This window comes from Gossypium raimondii, chromosome 1 (assembly GCF_025698545.1).
Source record: "Gossypium raimondii isolate GPD5lz chromosome 1, ASM2569854v1, whole genome shotgun sequence".
Taxonomy (NCBI): domain Eukaryota; kingdom Viridiplantae; phylum Streptophyta; class Magnoliopsida; order Malvales; family Malvaceae; genus Gossypium; species Gossypium raimondii.
Window position 1 is genome coordinate 42,241,412 of NC_068565.1, and position 23,256 is coordinate 42,264,667.

A 23,256-nucleotide genomic window follows, 5' to 3' on the forward strand; every position below is an offset into this window, starting at 1 on the left:
ATTAACTCGTTACGTTCATTTTCAACAATTGTGATTCCAACTTTCTTCGGTACAGACTACATCGGACTTACCCACGAACTATTTGAAATATGATAGATGATTCATGCATCTAACCATTTGATCACTTCCTTTCTCACAACTTCTTTCATAATAGGATTGAGCCTCCTTTGCCCATCAATTAAAGCTCTTTCAGCTTCTTCTAAAATAATTTTATGCATGTAAAAAGAAGGGCTTATAACTCGAATATCAGCTATGGTTCAACCAATTGCTTTCTTAAATTTCTTTAGAATAGCAATTAGTTGGTCCTCTTGATCTTTCGTTAGTTCTGCTGAAATAATCACTGGCAAAGTAGAACAGTCACCTAAATAAACATTTTTCAAATAGGAAGGAAGTACATTTATTTTGAGTTTAGATGGTTCTTCAATTGACAACTTGGGTTGCACAAATTCTCTGACTTCCAGTTCCAACGGTTCAAATCGTGTGGATTGAATACAATTTCTCGAATTGGCTTCCATCAAAGCCATGTTTTCTTCACCTTCTTCATCCTCAAAAGGGTCAAACTCTGAGGCTTTCTCCAATGGATCTTCCTCAAGATTGCTTTCCACAAAAACCAATGTTTCTATCTCTTCCATAATTGAACACTCCTCTACCAGATCAAGAAATTTCATCGCTTTAAGAATGTTAAAGGTTACCTAATCGTTTTGAACTCGCATGGTGAGTTCACCTTTCTACACATCAATTAACGTTCTCTCCGTGGCTAGGAAAGTTCTCCCAAGGATAATTGGCACTTCTTCATCTGCTTCAAAATCTAAAATAATGAAATCAACAGGAAAAATAAATTTATCGACTCCTATCAAAACATCCTCGATCTTTCTTTCTAGATATGCTAACGATCGATCCGCTAGCTGAAGCATCATAGTTGTAGGTCTTACTTCACCTATCCCTAACATCTTGAAAATAGACTTAGGCATCAAGTTGATACTCGCTCCTAAGTCACGCAAAGCTTTTCCACAGTAAGATTCACCAATGTTAAAGGGTATAGTAAAGCTTCCTGGGTCTTTCAATTTCGGTGGCAGTTTGTTCTGCAGGAACGCACTGCACTCCTTTGTCAAGGCAATAGTCTCATATTCACTTAGTCGTTTCCTCTTGGACAGTATATCCTTCATAAACTTCACATAATTCGGCATTTGTTCTAAAGCCTCCACCAACGGAATATTGATGTGTAACTGCTTCAGAACACCCAACAAATTCTTGAATTGCACCTCCTGTTTCTGCTTGTTTTGCTGCAATCTTTGCAGTCATGGAGGTGATGGAACTTTCGGTTGAATAAGAAAACTTTTCTGAGTAGGTAAATCTGCATCCAAAGAATATGTTAAAATATCTAAATTCACTAAGTCAGGGTTTACAGATTTTGATTCTTTTAGTGTAGGAACTTCAACATCTGGTTGACTTCCCTCCTTTTGAACATGCTCATCTTCGACATCAATCAATCGGGGTTCTAGAGTCTTACCACTTCGCAATGCCACTACCTTGATATGTTCTTTACCCAAATTCCTTGGATTCTCAGTATTGCTCTGCAAGGTTTCTTGCGGTCTATTATGAAGCTTTGTAGCCAACTAACCCATTTAGTTTTCCAAATTTTTCAGTGTTGCTGATTGGCTTTGAGTCAAAGCGTCATTCTTTGCCATAGATGCCATTCTTTGCCATGGACGCTTTCAACAAGTTCTCCTAACTATTTGATGCCTCAGCTTGAGGTGGTTTTGGAGCTTGCTGATTATACCCTTGAGATTGGTTGGTCTTTACTGCAATAAGTTGTTGTTTGGTCCATTTCCTTAGTTGCTCCAAAAAAAGTTAGAATGATTACGCCATGAAGGATTGTAGAAGTTGGACTAGGGTCCTTGTCCACTCCTATTTTGATATCGGTTCCCCACATAGTACACTGACTCGGGATTTGATGGACAATTCTCAAAAGAATGACCTTTCCCACAATACACACAGGAAACTACTTCAAACGGACTAGGTGGCTGAGCTGCAAAATTATTAGTGCTATTAGCAGTTAACTATTTTAACATAGAGAAAATAGACGATACCTGAGCTGATAACGAAGTAAGAGAGTCAACTTCATGAACTCCGGCTACATGTCTTCCTGAAGTTGTTTGATTTGTTGGCCATTGATAGTTATTACTCGTGATCCTCTCGATTATCTCATAAGCCTCATTATAAGACTTAGACAAAATTGCACCATTCGTAGAAACATCTACCATCAATCTTGTATGTGCCTTGAGACCATTATAGAATGTCTCCAACTGGATACAGTGAGGAATCTCATGATGAGAAAACTTACGAAGTAACTCCTTGAATCGCTCTCAAGCCTCATACAAAGACTCGTCAACCAATTTTTGGAAAGTTGTGATCTCCTTCCTCAACTTAACGTGTTTTCTAGGTGGGAAATACTTAACCAAAAATCTCTCTTCTAATCCTTTCCACGTAGATATAGAACTTGGTGGTAATGAATTGAGCCATGCTCGTCCTCGATCTTGCAACGAGTATGAAAACAACTTCAACCTCAGTGCATCTTCAGTCACACCGGCTATCTTGAATGAATCACTCACCTCCATAAACAACCGAAGGTGGAGATGTGGATCTTCAGTGGGCATACCACTAAATTGGCCCACCATTTGTAGCATTTGAAACATCACTAGTTTCAATTCAAACTGGGTTGCCTCAATATCTAGCCTTCTAATTCCTGGGTTTAATTCACTGAAAAGCGGCAAAGCATATTGTTTGATGCACAGATCCCTATCGTCGGCAATAAGGATAGGATTTCATACATAATCGGCTACCTTACTTTGGTCTTGATTCTGATTTCCAAGGTCCATCTCAGCTAGTCCTTGAGCTATTCATCCACGTCTTCTTTGTCTGAAAGTTCGCTCAACTTTTGGGTCTACAGGGAATAAATCGATAATTCAATCTATGCTCATAAACACCTGAGAAGAAAATCATAAACATTAAAAAGAATAAGTTAGTAATGTTAGAAATAAATCCAATTAAAAATAAATAATTTCACGAAAAAAATGACTATGGCAACAGTTGACAATCCCCGACAACGGTGCCAAAAACTTGAATCGAGTTATGATCTCTACAAGGATTGTATTTGTGCTAAGTCACTTATTTTGTAAAATTATATTAACAATTTGGTAAATAAAAGCACAATATAGTTTGAGAAGTGATGATTTAAACTAAATACAATGATCCCTAATGCAAATTATCCTAAGTATGCAAACTATATGAATGAAAGAGATTTGAGTAAAATTAAACACAATTTGCAACAATTATAACATAAATAAACTAGGACAATTAATTTAATTAAACTTAATTTATTATCAACATGCCTAATAACATTCGGAAAAACATTCCATGGCAACTTGATCTTTCATGAGTTTGGAAACCATATTAGGTCCTTTCGGAATCCTTTACTTAGTAAATACGCATTTTACTGATCCTTATTTACTAAGGGTTTCTTAGCATTCATGTGAGGTAACAGAGACGTGTTAGGTTTGAAACAATTTAATCACACAAATCTAAAAACTATGCAGATAATAGAGCTTGGTTAGAGTTGTTATGCAACCTACAATTTAATCGGGTTAGGATCTAAACTAAGCATGCACGTTTCAATTATGTGTCCATTAGCCATCATCTGGTTAGGATCGCTCAGCTAATTCAGGTGCATTTCAATCACGTATGAACAAAATACATACTTGATTTTAATTGAAAACATGATCGATTGAGGCACAAACATTATAAGCATGAATCAAATAAATATTATTTAATCAAAATAATCATCCTAGCTTAAATAAAATTAAGCTATCATTGTTGTAAACAAGAACAAAGAACACATAACAAACATCTTTATATTAAATTAAAGAAAAAAATATTAAACCCAATACAGAGTGGTTGTCACCTAAGACTCTGACTCACAAGGCTCCTTCGTTCCTTTGCTTTGCTGCTTTGTTGATGGCTCTCCAAGGTGGCCGACCAAGGGTTCTTTAAGAGGCTTAATTGCTAAAATCCTTATGCAAGGATGATGAAGGGGTAAGATAGCTAAAAGAATTGAGAGAATGATGAATGAGTGAGAGATGATGGGATGGGGGATGATTGAAAAAGTGAGAAATGAGCTCTTATTTATAAGTGAGGCAAGAGAGCTAGTTTGCTAAAAATAGGAGTATCCATCCTTTGAAAATTCCTCCAAGAGTGGCCGGTCATGAATTGAGGAAAGGTGGCTGATTTTTCCTTGATTTTTGGTCAATTTGAGTGCCACAACAACTCAGGTGTAAGACTCGGTCATCAGCAAATCTTCGGGAAAATCTTCGATTTCTTTAACTCTTCAAGGACTTTGTATAATTAAACCAAAAAAAAGGTTTGGCATACATTTGCAGCCGAAAATTAGGTTGACTTGGTCCCCAATTTAGAGAGTTTTGCAATTAGAAGAAAATTCTAAAACCTGTCCAAAAATAGTAGATAGTTTAGAGGACCAAATAATATAATTTAACCACTTTAATTAATCAATTTACTTAATTAATTAAAACCCAATTTGTTACTGAAATATTAAAAATGAATTATTAAATATAACTTTTTATTTTATTATTTAATTTAATCATGCATGACCCACTTTATAGCTTAAAAATATAATATGCTCAAATTAATATAAAATAAGCCTTTTTATGCATGAAAATTATATAATAAAGTATAAAATCACATATTAATAATTTCTATGTCCTAATTTCATATTTTCACATATTTCCTTAATTTATTAAACAATTACTTAGTTTTAACAACAAATTTAAGTAAAAAGGTGATGAATTATATAGGAAAAATCCTATATATTTTTCAGTTTGCATGACATGAGGAAGACTCCGTTCTTCTCGATTGTTTGCTTCTAAGATAGAAAATCAGAGCGAATAACTTAAGCCACTTACCAAACGGGGAAAAATGCAGCGATCCAACAAAATCTTAAACAATGAGACACGTCTTGGTCAATACAATAAAAGGAAGAAAAAAGGATTTTGCTAACACAAAAAGAAAGAAAAACTGCAGAGGAGAATTCGGTAGGGAGAATGGAAGGGAAAATGTGCAGATTTTTTTTGGGAAAAAATAAAAAGAAAAGACTGTCAGAATATCCGATAACCAACCCTAATCCCTTATTTTTCTAAGAAAAATAGTCCACCACACTCTCACTATCTCTCAAACTGCCCAAAAATCGTCCACCACATTCCCTCAACAACCGAATTCAAACTTCACTCAAACTCTTCAGTATTTTACTTCCCTTCAAACTCCCACACGACACAGATAACAAAACATAACTCCCTTGTATGCACAGGGATTCAAACTCAAGACCCGCAGCATATTAGCACTCCACCTAACCACCAGACCAGCAAACCCATTCTGTTATATTCTTACAACCAAACAAATACAAGCCTACTGAACAAGAGTGAGGTTTTGTTGAGAAAAATTCTAAAATTTCGCCAAAGGCATTGCTTGAACTTGGGACCTCATACACACACCTAGAACACTGAACCACTGAAGCACACATATATTTGTGTCATATTTTTACAAAAACAAAAATATACATTTTTAGGGCGCTACAACTCTACCCCCTACAAGAAAATTTCAGCCTCGAAATTTACCTAATCAGAAAAAATAAGGATACTACTGACGCATCGTATCCTCAGGCTCCCACGTGGCATCCTCACTACTATGATTACGCCATGGAACCTTCACCAAAGGAATAGACTTCCTCCTCAGAACCTTTACGTCACAATCCAGCATTTGGACAGGCTCCTCCTCAAAGGTCAAGTCTGGCCTAACATCAATCTCCTCAACAGGGACAATATGAGTAGGATCAGAGCAGTAACGCCTCAACATAGAGACATGAAACACATCATGGATACGATCCAACACCGGAGGTAGCTCCAACTGATAAGCAACTGGTCACACTCGCTTCAGAATACAGTAAGGTCCAATAAACCTAGGGCTCAAGTTGCTCTAATGACCAAGCCTTAGTACCTTCTTCCATGGTGAGACCTTCAGAAAAACGAAGTCCCCCACAGAATACTCGATCTCACGCCACTTCAAATCCGCATAAGATTTTTTCCTGTCAGAAGCCGCTTTCAAACGATCCCGAATCAATCTAACCTTATCCTCTGTCTCAGAGACCAACTCAGGACCTAGAACACGTCGCTCGCCCAACTCAGTCCAACATAAAGGAGTGCAACACTTACGACCGTACAGTGCCTCGTAAGGTGCCATCTGGATGCTAGAATGGAAGCTATTATTCTAGGTAAACTCCGCTAATGGCAAGTACTCCTCCTAACTACCTCGAAAATCAATAACACAGCTTCTCAACATGTCCTCTAGCATCTGAATCACCCTCTTCGACTGACCATCTGTCTGAGGATGGAAAGCAGTACTAAAGTCTAATCTTAAACCTAGAGCCTCATAAAGTTTCTTCTAGAACCGAGAAATAAAACGAGGATCCCTATCAAAAATGATCGAGACAGGTACCCCATGCAGTCTTACTATTTTTGATATGTAGAGCTTAGCTAATTTCTAAAGAGAAAAGTCTATCCTTACCGGATGAAAGGAGCAGACTTGGTCAATCGATCCACGATGACCCAAATAGAATCCTTCTTAGTGGGTGTTAGAGGCAACCCACTAACGAAGTCCATCGTTACTCGCTCCCATTTCCATAACGATATCTTAACCAGCTGCAACAAACCTGACAGCAACTGATGCTCAGCCTTAACCTATTGACAAGTCAAATAGCGAGTAACGAAGTCAGTAACCTCACGCTTCAACCCTGGCCACTAGTATAATTCTGAAAGATCTAGATACATCTTGTTCCCTCCAAGATGCATAGCATAGGGACTACCATGCGCCTCTCTCAGAATCGACTACCTTAAATCCTCATCATTCGATACATAAATTCGACCGCGAAAACAAAGTACCCCATCACTGTTTATCCCAAAGTCAATCATGCAACCATTCTCAACCTGACCAAAACGTAAACTGAGAGACTTATCCCCCAACTGTTTACCCCGAATCCATTCAATCCATGTCAGTTTGACCTGAAGTTTTGCCAATAGACTTCCATCGTCGAATAGGCTAAGTCGAGACATCACTCCCAGATAGGTCATAGCCCTAAGGCTCAACACATCGGCCACCACATTGGCCTTGCCAGGATGGTACTCAATGGTACAATCGTAATCCTTAAGCAGCTTAACCCATCTTCGATGCCTTACATTTAGCTCCTTCTGAGTAAGGAGATACTTGAGGCTTTTGTGATCAGTGTAGATGATACACTTCTCACCATACAGATAATGCCTCCAGATTTTCAATACAAAGACTACGGCAGCTAACTCCAAATCATACGTCGGATAGTTCACCTTTCCATCCTGCATCAGCACACATCCCAAACTGACATGTGATGCATCACTATACACCATGAGCTCCTTTCCAGGTTTAGGCTGTACCAAAATAGGAGCCTCAGTCAATACAGTCTTAAGCTTCTCAAAGGTCTCTTGTTGCGTATCAGTCCAGTACAACGGTACACCTTTACGTAACAACTTACTCATGGGGCTGCGATCAGTGAAAATCCTTCCACAAACCGTTGGTAATAACCTGATAGCCCCAAAAAGCTGTGGATCTCAGACACATTCTTAGGCTGCTTCCAATCCAATACAACCTCAATTTTTCAAGGATCGACTCGAATCCCCTCAACAGACACCACATGACCCAGAAATGTTACTTCACGTAAGTAGAACTCGCATTTGCTAAACTTAGCACAGAGCTATTTTTCCCTCCAAATCTGAAGAACAATCCTAAGGTGCTCGTCATGCTCATCCTCATTCCTTCAATAAAGTAATATTTCATCAATGAACACCACTACAAACTGATCCAGAGGGCTGAAACACTTTGTTCATCAGATCCATGAAAGCTGTCGGTGCATTAGTCAGTCCAAATGGCATCACTAGGAACTCGTAGTGACTATAACGATTCCTAAATGTCATCTTATGCACATCAGCCTCCTTAACCCTTAATTGATGATAACCAGAACGCAAGACAATTTCAGAGAACATAGACGCCCCTCGGAATTGGTCAAACAAATCACTAATCCTCAGAAGTGGATACTCGTTCTTAATAGTCAACTTTTTTAGTTGTCGGTAGTCGATACACATCCTCATGGATCCATCCCTTTTCTTAACAAATAGTACCGGTGCTCCCCACGGGGACACACTAAGGCGGATAAAACCACGATTCAATAACTCCTGAATTTGAGCCTTGAGCTCCGTAAGCTCTTTCGATGCCATTTGATAGGGAGCGATAAACACCGTAGCTGTACCAGAAAAAAGCTCAATCCCAAACTCCACTTCCTAATTTGGAGGTAAACCCGATAGCTCCTCAAGAAAGACGTCCAGAAAATCCCCCACAGCTCTGATGTCATTTATAGTAGAGTCTCCAGAAGCAGAAACACTTACGTAGGCCAAATACGCCTCACATCTCTTGCAAACTAGTTTCTCAGCTGCTAGTGCAGAGATCATGTTAGCCAAGTAATTCTAACGTTCCTCAATCACAACTACTTCATTACCCTCCTCAGTTCCCAATATGACGCTCTTAGTCGCACAGTCCAAATTGACACGATGCTTGACCAACCAGTCCATCCCTAATATCATATCGAACTCCCCAAATGGAAGCTACATCAAATCAGCCAGAAATACTGTCCCTTGAACTTCTAAAGGAACATCCCTGTACAGTTTGCTAACTCAAACAGATTGCCCCAACGGGCTCAGACCGTCACCTCACTTGAAGTACTCTCAACCGAAATCCCTAGGTTTTTGAGAATAGAACAGGCAACATAGGAATGCGTAGATCCTATATCTATCAATGTAGTGTAAGGCATATCAAAAAAAAAGAAATGTACCAGTAATGACTTCTGGAGTATTTCTATCCTCTCGGTGACGAGTAGCATAAACCAGGGCCAGCTGTGTCGCCTTAGCCTGTCTAGCACCTCTGCCCGGTGCTCTCTACCCACGTCCCGTACCATTACCACCCCTAGCCTGACCACGGCCTCTAGGTGGTTGTTGTGCTACCCTCTGTGGCGTACAGTACCAGTACCCTGAGCTTGCATCTAATCGGCCCTTAACGGATACTCCCTAATATGATGATCCAATGATCGACAGCTCAGACACGCCCCAGTCCTTCTCCAACACTCGCCCTAATGGCATCCTTTTCTTAGACCTCTGCATAGAACTCAAGGGCTCTAAATCCCTCCTGTTCCTACCTCTCTCCTTATCGCGATTTTAGCGCTCAGCGCGCTTAACCTCCTCGGCGATCTTCGCTTTCTCAACCAGTGAAAAAAAATCACGCTCCCTCTGCGGAGCTATCAAAACTCTTAAATTATTTCTGAGGCCATCCTCAAAGTGGACACAACGCTCATACTTAGTTGCCACGATACCTCTTGTATAACGGCTCAGTCGGAGGAATTCGGCCTCATACTCGGCCACTGATCGATCTCCTTGTGTTAGATTTAAGAACTCCCTCCTACGAGCGTCCACATAACTAGCTCCCACATACTTCGCCTAGAAGGCAGTATTAAAGAACTCTCAGGTCAGACATTCGGGCTGAGTGCCCTCCTTAACAATAAGCCACCACTAATAAGCCTCATCACGCAGCAACGAGACTACGCCCTTAAATTTCTGCTTGATGGTGCAATCTAGGTCATCCATGATCTTCTCCGTGGCCTCAATCTAGTACTCGACCACACTACGGGTGAACCCAGTAACACCCCTGAAGAGCTCAGCTCCATTGAATCAGAGTTGTTCTGAAGCCGACCCACGGCCTCCATATCCAGTATTAGGCCCAGCGACCCTCTCTATTATCCTCAACATAGCCTGGGACAACTCAGTCTCAGTAGCAGGCAACACTGGCGTCTCACTTGTATCTAAATTCAGTATATTACCCAGGGAAGAGGACTCAGATCGAACCCCCCTACGACCTCTACCTCGGTCGCGAGTACCATGTTCGCGAATACCTCGTGTGCTCTTGTCTATTCAGATTTATCTGTATTATGAATTTTTATGCATCAGTTTCAATTTCAGTAATTCTGATGTTTTATGTAAATAGTTTCAGTAATTCTGAGTGATTTTCGTAAATCGAAGTCTCTATCAGTCTTGCTACAGTCTTAATATACATTATCTAGAGTGTTTTCACAGTATACTACCTACAGTAGTTTCAAAATATCATAACATATATAAGTTTCAGAACACTTACAGGATCGGTGCCGAAGACTTGGTGCACCACATACTCAATCGAAGTATTTCAAATCATTGGAAAAACCAATTCTTCAAAGACCAAATTTAAAACCCATAATCCACAGCTGAGTTTTGTCACCTAGCTCTGATACCACTAAATGTAACACCCTAAACCCGACCCAAACATTATGGTCAGATCTAGTGATGTCACATGATAGGGTGTTTGATAACCGTTCCGTCACGTTAAAACCATTTCCATTGAATTCCTTATCTTAATACCTTCTTAGTTCCAAAATTGTGTTACTAATTTAATCGATAGTTTCAAAACGTTATTCGTTTGCAGAAGCCTTTAAAATAGATTAAACAATAGTGCGTTTAGGAAAAACATTTGTTTCTTTTGAAAATTGAGGTTTCCTACTACTAGCAGTTGTAATCCATAAGGTAAAGATAATTAACACCCAAAACCAAAGTCCGAAAGTCCAATTACAACCCAAAAACATAGCCAGTAAAAATAGAATAGAAATAAAACCAATTATCGTAAATATGGGTTAAAAACCATGAAAGTCCAAAACCGTGGCCACCGCTGAGTCTTTTACCGCACCGATCCGTCTAGATCTTGAGATTACCTGTGCACATTTAAACAAAAGGGGTGAGTTCATGGAAACTCAGTGTGTAATCCCACAGAACACAAACAATAGCAAATCACGATTGCACGATTAAAGCGATCCCTGGCCTAAGCCCTTTTGATGTCGATATGATTTGGGCTTTAGCCCATCCAGTACAGTATCAAATATGCAGTAGGGCCTTAGCCCATCACAGTATCAGTAGTAGTCATGCAGTATTCAGTAACAATGTCCTACCCAACTAGCCTCTACACAGCATCTCCGTCCAACCCTACTCTCCATGTGGGGATCAAATCAACTCACCCATCCCTATACTCCAGGTAGTACTGAATGCAGCTGAGCAGCCAGTATGTTAAGCTTAAGAGCCTTTTAGTACACTTCCTCGAAATATAATTAACCCAACCGCATGCAATGCAACATACAAGTCGTGACATGCTATCTCAGGATATAGTGACTATGTGAATATAGTGAAAAGTGGTATGTGAATATAGTGACTATTGTGTAAAGTGCAATCATATATATGAACTGAATGTGTCATATATATGCTATATGACTAAGCTAGAGTTTTGCAAAAGATGCTAATATGCAATGATAGTTCACGGACAACCGATAAGTAATATATGTTGTTTTCAAATATTTGGCATTGTGATCTTGGAACCATTGGATATAGTTGGCATGCCATAGGATTGTGAGTACTCAATTATATGTTTAGTGGTTTTGGGCGTTGAGGCTCTGAGACATGTTTGGAGGGAGAAAGGAATGAGAACTAAGCTTCATTCAAAGAGATATGTGAGGGGTAATACGGAGAGTGTTAGTTAAATGCTTCATTTTTGGGACATGTTGACTTTATGAGTCTATGTGGTGTAATGAAGATCCGTGTATTCGATATGTGATGGCAGTGCTCACTATATGTTTCATAAAGCAACTGCCACCTTTTCCCAATTTATCATATTTTATGTTATCGTGTGGAATATGTTCTATGCTTTAGTAAGTAAGTACACATTATGAGAGTGATCTTTTAGACGTTGCGTGATTTAATACTATATGATGCTAGACTTGAGAATGCGGTACTTGTGAGTAAATGATTGATTATGTTGCATGATGATCTGTTTGCATTGTGGAACTTCTTGTTTTCACTGAGCTTGTTAAAGCTGACCCTCTCATTTCAACATATGCAGATTAGTGGCGTCACGGTGTGGGCAGTGTAGTTTCAAAGGGAGTGATTCAAGGAAGATTGGTTGTTTATCGTAGGCGAACTATTATTTTTATTCGTATTGAGGAATTAGGCAATGTGGTAGAACTATTTTGGGTAATTTATTTTTAACCATTTTGATTTGGTTTCTAAGAATACCTTGTTATTGCTATTACTTAGGATTGTAGATATTGATGTTGGCACGATGATATGTGGTCAGACTGGTTTTTGACATTTTCTACTATTGATTTAGCCGTATAAATGGTTATTTAACTTAATGACTGATGCATATTGGTTAGAATCACATTTGGAGTGGCTTAGTTCACATATATTCTGAAAATTCATGTTTAGGTGCAGATGTATCGATATTACGCTTTAAAAATGATACCTTTAAAAATTCATGTTCAGGGGCAGATGATATATGGTATCGTTACCATTTAGAAAAACGATACCAAAATAGCTTACTGTTTCTCGACCAGAAATCCTAATTGTCAAAAATTATCGGTAGCTGCTATAAATTATCGATACTCAAGATAAGGTATTGATACCAAATCCCTATTCTATTTTCTTGTATGTTTTAATTCACAAAGGTATCGATTTTTCAAAGCTGACTATCGATACCTCTGCTACTAGAGCTAAAATGCAGCATAGATGGGCAAATAGTTCATTCCATATAGTTCCTAATCAACATGCATCAAGTACTTTGACTATTTCATCATTCTATGGCTAAATTTATCAGTCCAAAGTGTCAAATCAACCAAGCAAGAATCGTTATGCTGAAATATTCCAACGTAAAAATAACATGAAAATCTTATAGGTCAAATCAAAATGTTTAAAGATCAATAACCCAAAAAAGTTCTACCACATTGCCTAAAATAAATTCCATTCATCTAATTAATCATCTACACCTAATCCGCAACCTTCAAACTAGACAAATCTACTTAATTCATGGTATGGACATTTTTCGACATCTTTTAGGCAATTTTCACAAAATTAATTAAAACTTGAGAAATCGTTAACGAAACTTCAAGGCAACTTTAAAAAAATTATAATCATGCTAAAACAAGTTCAAAAACACTTTGAAACCAAGTTTGACTCTCAATCCTGAAATCCACCATTAATGGCTCGATTTTTGGCTTTTATTTATAACATGCGATTTGAAGTCTAATAATTCAGCTGTAAAGTCTAGATAACATTAAAAACAAACAGTAACATGAATAATTAATTACCTTTGCTGAGAGAATGAATGAGTTTTGACGTAAATCTAAAAAACCCACATTTGGAGAAGATGATAAAATCTATGGAGTTTTAGGTGTTTTTCTTAAAGATTTATAATTGTAAATGACTTAGGAATGATAGCGAATCAATGTATGCTTGGGAATTAAAATTTGATTTAAAGATCAAGGGAATGGCAAGGGGTGGAACAAGGGAGAGGAAAGGAGGAAGCTATCCTGAAAACTGTAGGTGGGAGGGATTTTTAGGTTCAATTTTAAAAACTGGTAGAGTTGCCACATAAATGCCCACTGTTTTGACTTTGTTGCAAATCAGTCCTTTTCCAAAATTAAGGGTTTTAGAACTCTTTTTCAAAAATTTATTTAACAGTGAAGATGTCATAGTCGAACACAATACCAATTTACCATGCTATGAAGTTCCGAGTACTCTGCGGTAAAAATTCCTAAAATACCTCTAAAAATCCTAGGCCCTATTTTGGGGTGTTACAATTCTCCCCCTCTAAAAAGAATTTTGTCCCTGAAATTACCTGAGCTAAACAAATACGGATATTGGCATCTCTTCGCTTCCTCAGTTTCCCAATTAGCCTCTTCCTCTTTGTGGTTGCGCCACCAAACTTTAACCAATGGAACTCATTTGTTTCGCAAGACTTTCACTTCATGATCAAAAATATCTATTGGTTCCTCATCAAAAGTGAGATTATCTTGAACCTCAATCTCCTCTACTGGCACAATATGCGATGGATCTGAACGATGCCTTCGAAGCATAGACACATGAAAAACATCATGAATTCGCTCAAGCTCTGGTGGCAACTTGAGACGATAACCTACTGAACCTACCCTCTCAACAAATTCATTAAGTCCAATGTATTTTCGACTCAACTTACCCTTTCTACCAAATCTCGAAACTTTCTTCCATAGTGAAACCTTCAAGAATACGTTATCGCCAACTTGAAATTTTATATTTCGACGTTTCAAATCTGTAATACAATTTCTGTCTTTTCGACGCTGCTTTCAAATGATCACAAATCAGCTTAACCTTCTCTTCTATCTAATTTACTCCAAAGGTTGTCTTTTTGCATATTTTGTGTGTTCAATTGAGAATAAGAAAAGAGTTAAGTGTGGGGGGATATGATCAGCCACAAATCAATATGGAAAATTAGGCTTTTCTGACGCACTTAAGTATCTTTTTCTTGAGCAATATGGAGTTTTTAGAATAGTTTTTCATTATTTTTTTATTTTTATATTTTTTGGGTAATAAGTGAAAATGTCACGTTTTTGCTCATTTTGTAACCAAATTTGACCAATCGAGCCATGGGGAACCTAACAAGTTGATAAAGTGTTGTAGGGAGTCGACGGTGGCCTAAACATGAAGAATACATCACCTAAAGTAGGGTATTACGATATTGAAGCATGGAAGTCGTGATACACCTAACATCACTAAAATGAGGAGAATAAAGGTCACCTACAGTGGTATCGCGATACCAAGGATTGGTATCATGATACCGAGATCCACAAGGCTCTAAATTTCAATACTGACTTGGGCATCACGATACCCAAAACCAGATATTGTGATGCCCAAAATCAAATATTGCGATATCCAAGCCTGACGCAACAAAAAATGACTGCAGGGGTAGTTTTTGTCCAACAGCCACACCAATCAAAATTAGCCACATAGGGGCATTTTGATCCAAAAGGAAGGGTTAAAATCATCTATTTAATGCCACTTTTGGCTGAATGAAAAGGCAAGCTTTTCACTTTTGTTTCTATCATTTTTTCCTTAGTTTTAGATTAGGCTTAAGGTTTCTTTTCTTTTCCTTTTTCTTTTTATTTTCATTTTAAGTTTAGGTTTTCTCTTTTCTTTTTAGAGTACATTTTAATCTTGTAGTGTCCTTTCTTCCTTATTTTTAAATATTTTATAAACAATGACGAACAAACTATTGGGCTTCAATAGAACTTCATCAATTGAATAAACATTTTCTTAAACCTATTGCTTTCATTTTATGCCTACTATATGTTTGATAAAATGCTTGATTGGGATTTGAGTTTGAATATGTGCTAAATCTATTGGATGACTGATTGTTTGGTTGTTTGTTAACTTAAGGTGATGTCTATTCTTGATTGATTGGTTGTTCTATTATATCAAAATGCTTAATAAGCTAAAATTAACATCTTTTGCAGAAAACCTAGAGAAATGAGACTGGAAGAAGAGTTTATCCTTACATAGTTTGATATGATACTGCCAAGTAATGAGACTAAAAGGTAATCTATATGCCTAGGTGAGACCAAGAGGTAATCTTAGGTGGTATCTTTTAGTCTAGGATTATACCGAAAGGAGATTCCTAACTAAAAGTGGTGACCAATACAATCGATATAGGTTCATTAGTTTAATTAGAACTCAACTAATCAATCGACCATCATTTAATCATTTACATTTTCTAAAACATTTGGAAGAAAATTAGGCTTAGTTTAATTAACAGTTTAAATTTAGTTTATAAACAACTTTATTTGAACTGGCACTAATAATTTCCAACTCGATTAGATTAGTAATTGTTTAACTTGTGATTAACTCGATAAACACATTTACCCACTTGGAAATCCATTGGGTTCAACCCCTTGGAATACTTTGTATTTCATTGGAACTATAAATATTACAACTGACACTATGCACTTGCAGTTAAAACCTACTTTTTAAATTGTTTCATAAAACCATTCGTTTTAATGTGCACGGTGGGTCAGTACACCAAAGGAAACTCTTGGGCGGATACTGCTCGCTAAAACCTTGCACACACCAGGACTAGAGTGTTACGACTCACCTCCCATAAACAAAATTTCGTCCTCAAAATTTCAACTTGAAGAATTTCATGAATAACTGGAGAACTTTAACGGTTTCCACTAACTAACCTTCTTGCACTAGTTTGTTTCTATTTAATAGGTACACAAACACTTCTTCACTAACTTGCAGAATCGATCAAACCCTAACCTTTTCCTGCTCTACCTTTCTATCTTCTTCGTCTGCCGTGTCAGATTCATTGAAGGTAACTTTTTTCTTTGTTTTCTCTAATTCATACCACTATTTCTTATCCCCAAATCATGAGGAGAGCTAGTACGAGAGGGAGGGGCCGTGGCTAAATTCTCTGATCCATTTCCTCAACAACTTCGCTGCTCATGGAAACAGAAACGTGCGACTGTAGTACCACTTGATAAGAAATGATTTGGTATTTAGGGACACTAGGTCTCCAAAACCCAAATTGTTCTTTTTCCTTTTAGCTTCCTTAATGTTGTTGTCTCAGTGGCAGTTCCGTTGATTTTAACTTACAATTGATTTTATTAGAGGCAGGTTTCCATTTGCCTCTCAACCCCTTCTTCTACACCGTACTCAAAACTTATGGATTGTACCGGGACAATTATGAGCCCTGTCGAGGTGCACACTGGTGGCATTATATATTGACTGATGTATAAATAATGAGCGACCACTGTTGGGTGTTTTCCAAAGATTTTACAAACTTAAGGTAAAAAGAATAGGAACTTCTTGTGGCAGTGCTCACTTCAGTGTACTCCAAGGCTGTAGACCCCTTATTCAAAACAAGATTTCAAATCTTCATCAAAGGAAGGATAAATACATAAGGGTTGTAAGCAAACTTGTTTCTAGTTTGGTTTTCCAACTCTATAGTCCATTCCTCTGGAAAGTGTCTGTATCTAATACTGAGCAATAGAAATAATTGAAAAGGAGACGCATTTTTTGTTTTAGTGTACCTTCAGTTAGAAATCTATTTCAACATTGTTTGAAAATTTTAAGTACAAATGGTTGTACTGACACACATTTTGATGATCCCTCCTTACTGTTTGAATTTGATGCTTGGCATATAACTTAGATAGTTAACTGACACACATTTTATTGGGGCGTATTCAGAGACCTCCATTGTACTTTTATAATATTTGTAGCCTTCGCCCGAGGAATTGGAAAATGTTAACTAACCTCAATACGAATTCTATGTCATCATCAAATCTGGCTAATTCAAATGTTGTTGGTGCAGGTTCTACCTCTCATTCTCACACCTCACCAGATTTAGTTCAAGACATGGACATCACTTCTATTCTCAAGGAAGCTCGTACCAAGGGAAAACTTGTTGCTGGTCCATTGAAAAATTTTTTAGTAATGAAGACTAAGAAAAGGGTCATAGTGGTTGAAGTTTCTCAGGAGACTGAAAATATTGATTGTCCTTCTCTTAAACGAGATGAATCAAGTAAGGAACCAACCATGACAATTTCTCATCCCCTACAGTTCCTGTCTTGATAGACATTCCATTATTTCTTGATGAATCTATCCATCGGTCAGACTCTCCAATACAATTGTCTAGTCCTCAACAGTTAAAGAACCAAAGTCCCACAGAGGTGTTACATTTGGCCTAAACTATTACCTCTCCCAATATTACATCTCGTGTTGCCCCCTCCACTGAAACATGAGGGATCTTTCCTTGGCATGATCTTTTGGAATCAGTGCCAACCTCCATCTCCCTTAGTTCTGTCTTCCAACAACAACAAAATATAATACCCCACCAGTTGAGAGAGGCTTTTTCTTCTTACCTTTCATCCAACTCTATATCGTGCCCATTGTTGTACATGTCTCAAGTCTCAGAGGTCCTATCAATGGAGCATAATCTTTAGAATGGGGATCTTAGAAACACCATTAAACATTATGATCGTAAAGTGGCAGATTTAGAAAAAGCTGCAAAAGCTAGCGAAGATTCTTTGGTTGAGCTATGCCAAAAATATCTAGATTCCCACAATCTAGTTGGAAAACTGGATGCACGGATTACAGCTTTGTCGGGTAAGCACATGGATGCTCTTACCAAAAATGAGCAACTAAAAGAGGAAGTCAATTCGTTAGAGGTCGAGAAATTTGCCTTAGGAGAGAAATTTGGAGCTCTAGAAGAGAGTCACAAGGAAGAACTAGAAAATATACACCATTCTCATAATAAAACAATAAAAAATTATTAGGAGATACTAAGAAAAATATTAATGGCACTTTACCATAGTGGAGGTCAAATCTACTCCTACATGCCCAAGTGGCTATAGGTCCTTTTGATATCATTCGCGTGGATTTTGGCTACATTAGTGATACTTCTACAGAGTCTCTAAATTTTAACATTTACTATCCTAAGAGTGAAGAGTGGGAAGCTTTCTAAAAAGAATGGAAATAATCTGGTGACTTATTCCTCCTTAACACCTCGATGTTGAAGACGTCGGAGAAGGCTCAGCATCAGAAGGTCAGGCCGTAAAGGACACCCCTCCTTTTGAAAAGGTCCCAAATGAGCCTATTAATCAGCTTGGTGAGGGATAGTACTGAGATCTAGTTCGTTTAGTCTTGTACATTGCTTTTATTTTATCTTTCATTTTGACTTTTGAACCATGTAGCATTGTTCTTATTTATTAATGTAAAATCCCTTTACCTTCCTGGAACGATGAAAATGTGCAAGTGTACACAATCACAACAAGTAATAAAGTAACAAGTAAATGTCAAGTTATCGTACCCACAGAGACTGTAAAAGAAAAAATATTTATGAAATGTAAATCAAACACTTTGGTGATGGGAAAAATATGTTATTTTGAAGAAGTGATTTAAAACTAAAATTAACTAAGTAATAAAAGTAAAAAGTAAAAATTCCAATGCACAATTTCAAAAGATGAGTTTTAATCAATATGACATAATTGTGTTAGATTAATACATTCCTTAACTTAGAATTACTAAACCCAAGTTCATGTTGTTACAAAGACTTTCACAACTACTTGGTAATTTGTTAACTCTCGCACATACATACTTACTCAATTTACTAATCTCTTGAACATTTATCAATGCCAATTCAAACAATTAATCAATATTCATAAGCACATATAAGATTAAGTGAGGTAACAATATATTTCTATATTAAAACAATTTAATCACAATAATCATGCAAGTTATGGAAGGCTAATGTATTGTTTAATCATCGCTAATTTAACCTTCAACTACCTTAGAAGATTAAACATGCACCAACTAAATACTATTTTAATTGATAACAATTTCTATATGTTTAATAATTAATTCATTCGTTACCTTACATTTTATAATGCTAGTATAACATATGCTTGATTTTATTTAATTGAACAACTTACCAAGGCCTATAACAAAACAAACATGATTTTAATAATTCAAGTGGACAGAATGAAATCAATCTAACACGAATTAATTTAAACCAACTTTAATTAGAACAAGAACAACAACACAACAATCATTCATATTCATAATCATAACATAAACAAGAAAATTAAAGAGAAGGGAACTAGGAAGCAAATCTAGTATTTCTCTGAAGCCAGACTAGTGCAATCCTCTTCTTCTCTGCTCGTTCTGTTGAACCAAGGCTTTGTGAATAGTTGAATGCTGCTATTCCAAGGTGGAAGAAGGCTCTTTTTTGAGAGGGAAATTGGCAAGGGAAATAGGAAAATAAGGAAGGGAAAAAAATAGAGAAAGTGAGAAAGGGAGAGATATTAGTGGGAATGAATGGTATCTTGAATGAAGTAACAAAGGGGGTATTTATATATGGGAGTAACTACTAAAAATAGAAAATAATTAGCAGCCATACACTCTTCCTTGGCTGACCACAAAAGGAGCAAGTTTGAATAAAAGTGGAGGGAAAATATTCAAAGGCACTAAAAGTGGAGGGGTTTGAATAAAGTTTAAAGAAACTTTGAGGGATATTGTGAAAGTAATAAAACCAGCTAAATAGCCTAATTGAGTCAGCTTATTGGACAGTTTTGGGCTGCTATTTCTCTTGTTGGATCAGTCTTCTTTTGTTAGTACAATTGGGTCTCCTTTTTAATTCATCTTATAATTAATAATTTTAACCCATCATGAAGTGAATTAAAATTAATTATAACATGTATTATATTCATTATTGGACCGTCAATTACTGGAAAAATTAGTTAGCCTCTTTCTTGTTCCATTTGATACAAAGAATCACCCCAACGGTTCAAGCCTTCCAAAGTGTCTACCGAGCCAAATTTCACCTTTTATGCAAAATTGTCGAAAATAAGCCAAATTTGTGAAATTTTCTTATAAAAATAATTAAAATTAAATATTTTAATCATTTAAGTGCAATTTAATTATTTTATAATTAAAGTATGAATTTCGACAAAATTTACTACGAAACTGCATGAATTAGAGCTTTAAATATGCTGAAAAAGTATATAGTTTTGTGTTTCCACACCTCGAAAATTAATTCATTACTTATCTCGAGTAATGCACAAATTGAAAAGAGGAAGTGCTTGAAATCACCATTAAAGAATGTCTTTAGAATACATTTCCCCCACAATTATGAGTTTAGTGTAATTATGCTCAAGAACAAGAATTTTGCAATTATGCAACTCAAGTATACATGTTGTTCAAATTATTCTCAATTGTTATCATGCTAGAAAGAATAAACTAAATGTATTCTTAATAAGGACATGCTAATTCTTACCATTTAATTTTATTCCTTTATTTAATACTAAATTGCAATCACTAAATTTAACTTATGTCTTCATATGTTGAACTTAGCAGTTTCTCTCCACTAATGTAGGCAGCACAAAACTCTTAACCGAAAGGTCTTTTAAATAGGTTGTAATGTGGTTGGGCTAGGGGTAGGTAAAAGATAGATAATTTTAAGCTAAAAACCCTAGACTCAGTTTGTATCGAACTTTTGAACTAACTTCCTTCAATACACCAACTTATTTTGCTTTCACAAGCTCTTTTGTACATCCATTTCTTTTGAGTACATATGCTCTCTCTTTTTAGAACACGAGCATTTTACTGTATGTACTACAATTTTTTTTCCTTTTGAGCATTTGATACTTCTTTTTAACTCCCCCAAACTTATTTTCAGAAACTATTCTGGATAGACTATGTCTAGTGTTTGGGACAATTTAAAGATAATTATAAGAGAAATGATAGCTAAATATTGCAAATATTCATTAAGGTTGGCTTGAAAGGCTGAAACGGTCCAAACAAAAGTTTGCCTAAGTCATTTTTAAAATTTCATGCTTCCTAGGATTTCGCCTCAAGAAATTACTAAGTCAATTCTAGAGATTTAAACTTGCATGCATGTCTAGCTCCCCTAAAGAATTAAAAAATTTTATGGTATGATTTGCAAACTTTATTAAGAGTAACATTATGTCATAGTTCAGCTAATGTAGCAATTATTGAGATAATAGAACTTTATTTATATTAGAAGTTAGCATAATTAATGAAAAATCAATTTTTGAGCAAAATATAACTTAATCATAATTATAAAAATAATGCATCTTGAAAAACAATTTTAATTTTTGGTCCCCCTACTTAAGATGAACAATGTCCCTATTGTTAAAAACAATAGAGAGACTGAAAATATAGATGTGAATAGATACTGTACACCAGGTAGGACCTTAGGAAAGGGAGGTGAGTCAAGTTTGACTGCTTAAATACCAAGCTTTTCCAAGGCAAATCCAATCCTAGACATGTACATATCTATTGCCATAGTTCTTATTTTGCTATTTGTTCCATTTTATTAATGATTTCCACCTCTTATTTTATTATGCGAGAAATAATATCCTGAAAGAAGCTAATCATAAAAACTTTAAATATCCTAAGAAAAAAATAAAATAAAGTAAATATCCCCTTTTTTTTGTTCTATCGTCATTGTTTTTTGCATGAATCGCTTCGTTCACTCTTCGATATTGGACTTCATGATTCAAATATAAAATCTGGAAACTCAAGCACAAAAATAAATGGGTCAAGGAATATTTTCGTAAAAGCGCTTCTCATTAAGTAATTACATATTTTTGAATATCTCTACTAAGCTTATTGTTGCCACAACATATGTTGCATTAGGTCCATCAACTTGGACAGCTCATCACGAAAATTTGGGTGAGGTGAATGAGTTCTGAATGTTGAGGTTGCCATGTCAGGTTCAATCATTGGTTCAATTGGTTCTGCCTTATCAGGGATTTCAGTTGACTGCATTGGTTCAATCTTCGTGGGATATTCTTCTTCTTCTTCGGGATCCTCGCTCAATTCAACTCGTTGCTGCAAAATAGAATCTTTGGCTACTTAATAGAGCTCCCAATCTGTGATTGTGCCTTGGCTATAACCTATCTTCTTTACATTTGCAAGAATTTTAGCTTTCAAGGACAAAATTTTTATCGTAAAGGGAAAGTATACTGGGCATAACGTCTAGCGGCACAATTTCAAATTTCTCTCAGAATGATTTTTCCCACATCAATGGTCTTTTCTGTCATAATTGAGTATAACAAGACCATTCGTTCAATTGAAATTGTAGTCCCATGTGAAAAAGGCATAAGGCTGAACCGAACAAAATAAAACAATACATTCGCTAACAGTGTCAAATATTATCTACGACAAGTGTGTGTTCCATGCTTTGATAGAGTCCATTTAGATCCCGAAACTGTAAGTTCCTCGAGAATTTCTTGCAATTTTTTGGCCCCAATATTTTCCATCAAGGAAAAATATTCGTCGTCCTCAAAATCAGGTAAATTAAAGAAGTCATTAATTGTGCTTGAATTTATTGGTACATTGATTCCTCGAATAGAGAATTTTGTTAACTCGCTTGAGGTCAAATTCGCATAAAATTCACAAACTAACTCTTCATTTGCACCTAGTCTTTTCTTACAAAACACTTCCCAATCTAAGGCTTCAGCAACTTGTCGAATGCTCGCCATGAAATTAGTATAGTTGTTTTCTTTCAATGTAAAGCATTTTTCATGGAGCATTTGTTGATTTTTGAAAATTTTATCATATCTCTCTTTGGCTTCTTCATAATGGAATTTGTTTCGTGATTCTTCAACATGGACAAAGGCACAAGTTCTTTTGTGAGGCATGATTAACCTGAACA

General features: G+C 36.6%; 1 protein-coding gene and 1 non-coding gene across 2 annotated transcripts; one reads left to right on the forward strand and one right to left on the reverse strand.

Annotated features, from left to right (window-relative positions):
* Window positions 1-2,322: 2,322 nt before the first annotated feature.
* Window positions 2,323-2,429, forward strand: LOC128032749 (small nucleolar RNA R71). The gene has a single exon (XR_008189055.1). It is a non-coding gene; the product is annotated as a small nucleolar RNA R71 (small nucleolar RNA).
* Window positions 2,430-5,706: 3,277 nt separating this feature from the next.
* Window positions 5,707-6,306, reverse strand: LOC128034551 (uncharacterized). The gene is made up of 2 exons (XM_052623068.1): window positions 6,064-6,306; window positions 5,707-5,973 (listed from the first exon to the last, which is right to left on the reverse strand). The coding sequence occupies exons 1-2, from the start codon at window positions 6,304-6,306 to the stop codon at window positions 5,707-5,709; spliced, it is 510 nt and encodes a 169-aa protein (XP_052479028.1).
* Between the last annotated feature and the right edge of the window lie 16,950 nt (window positions 6,307-23,256).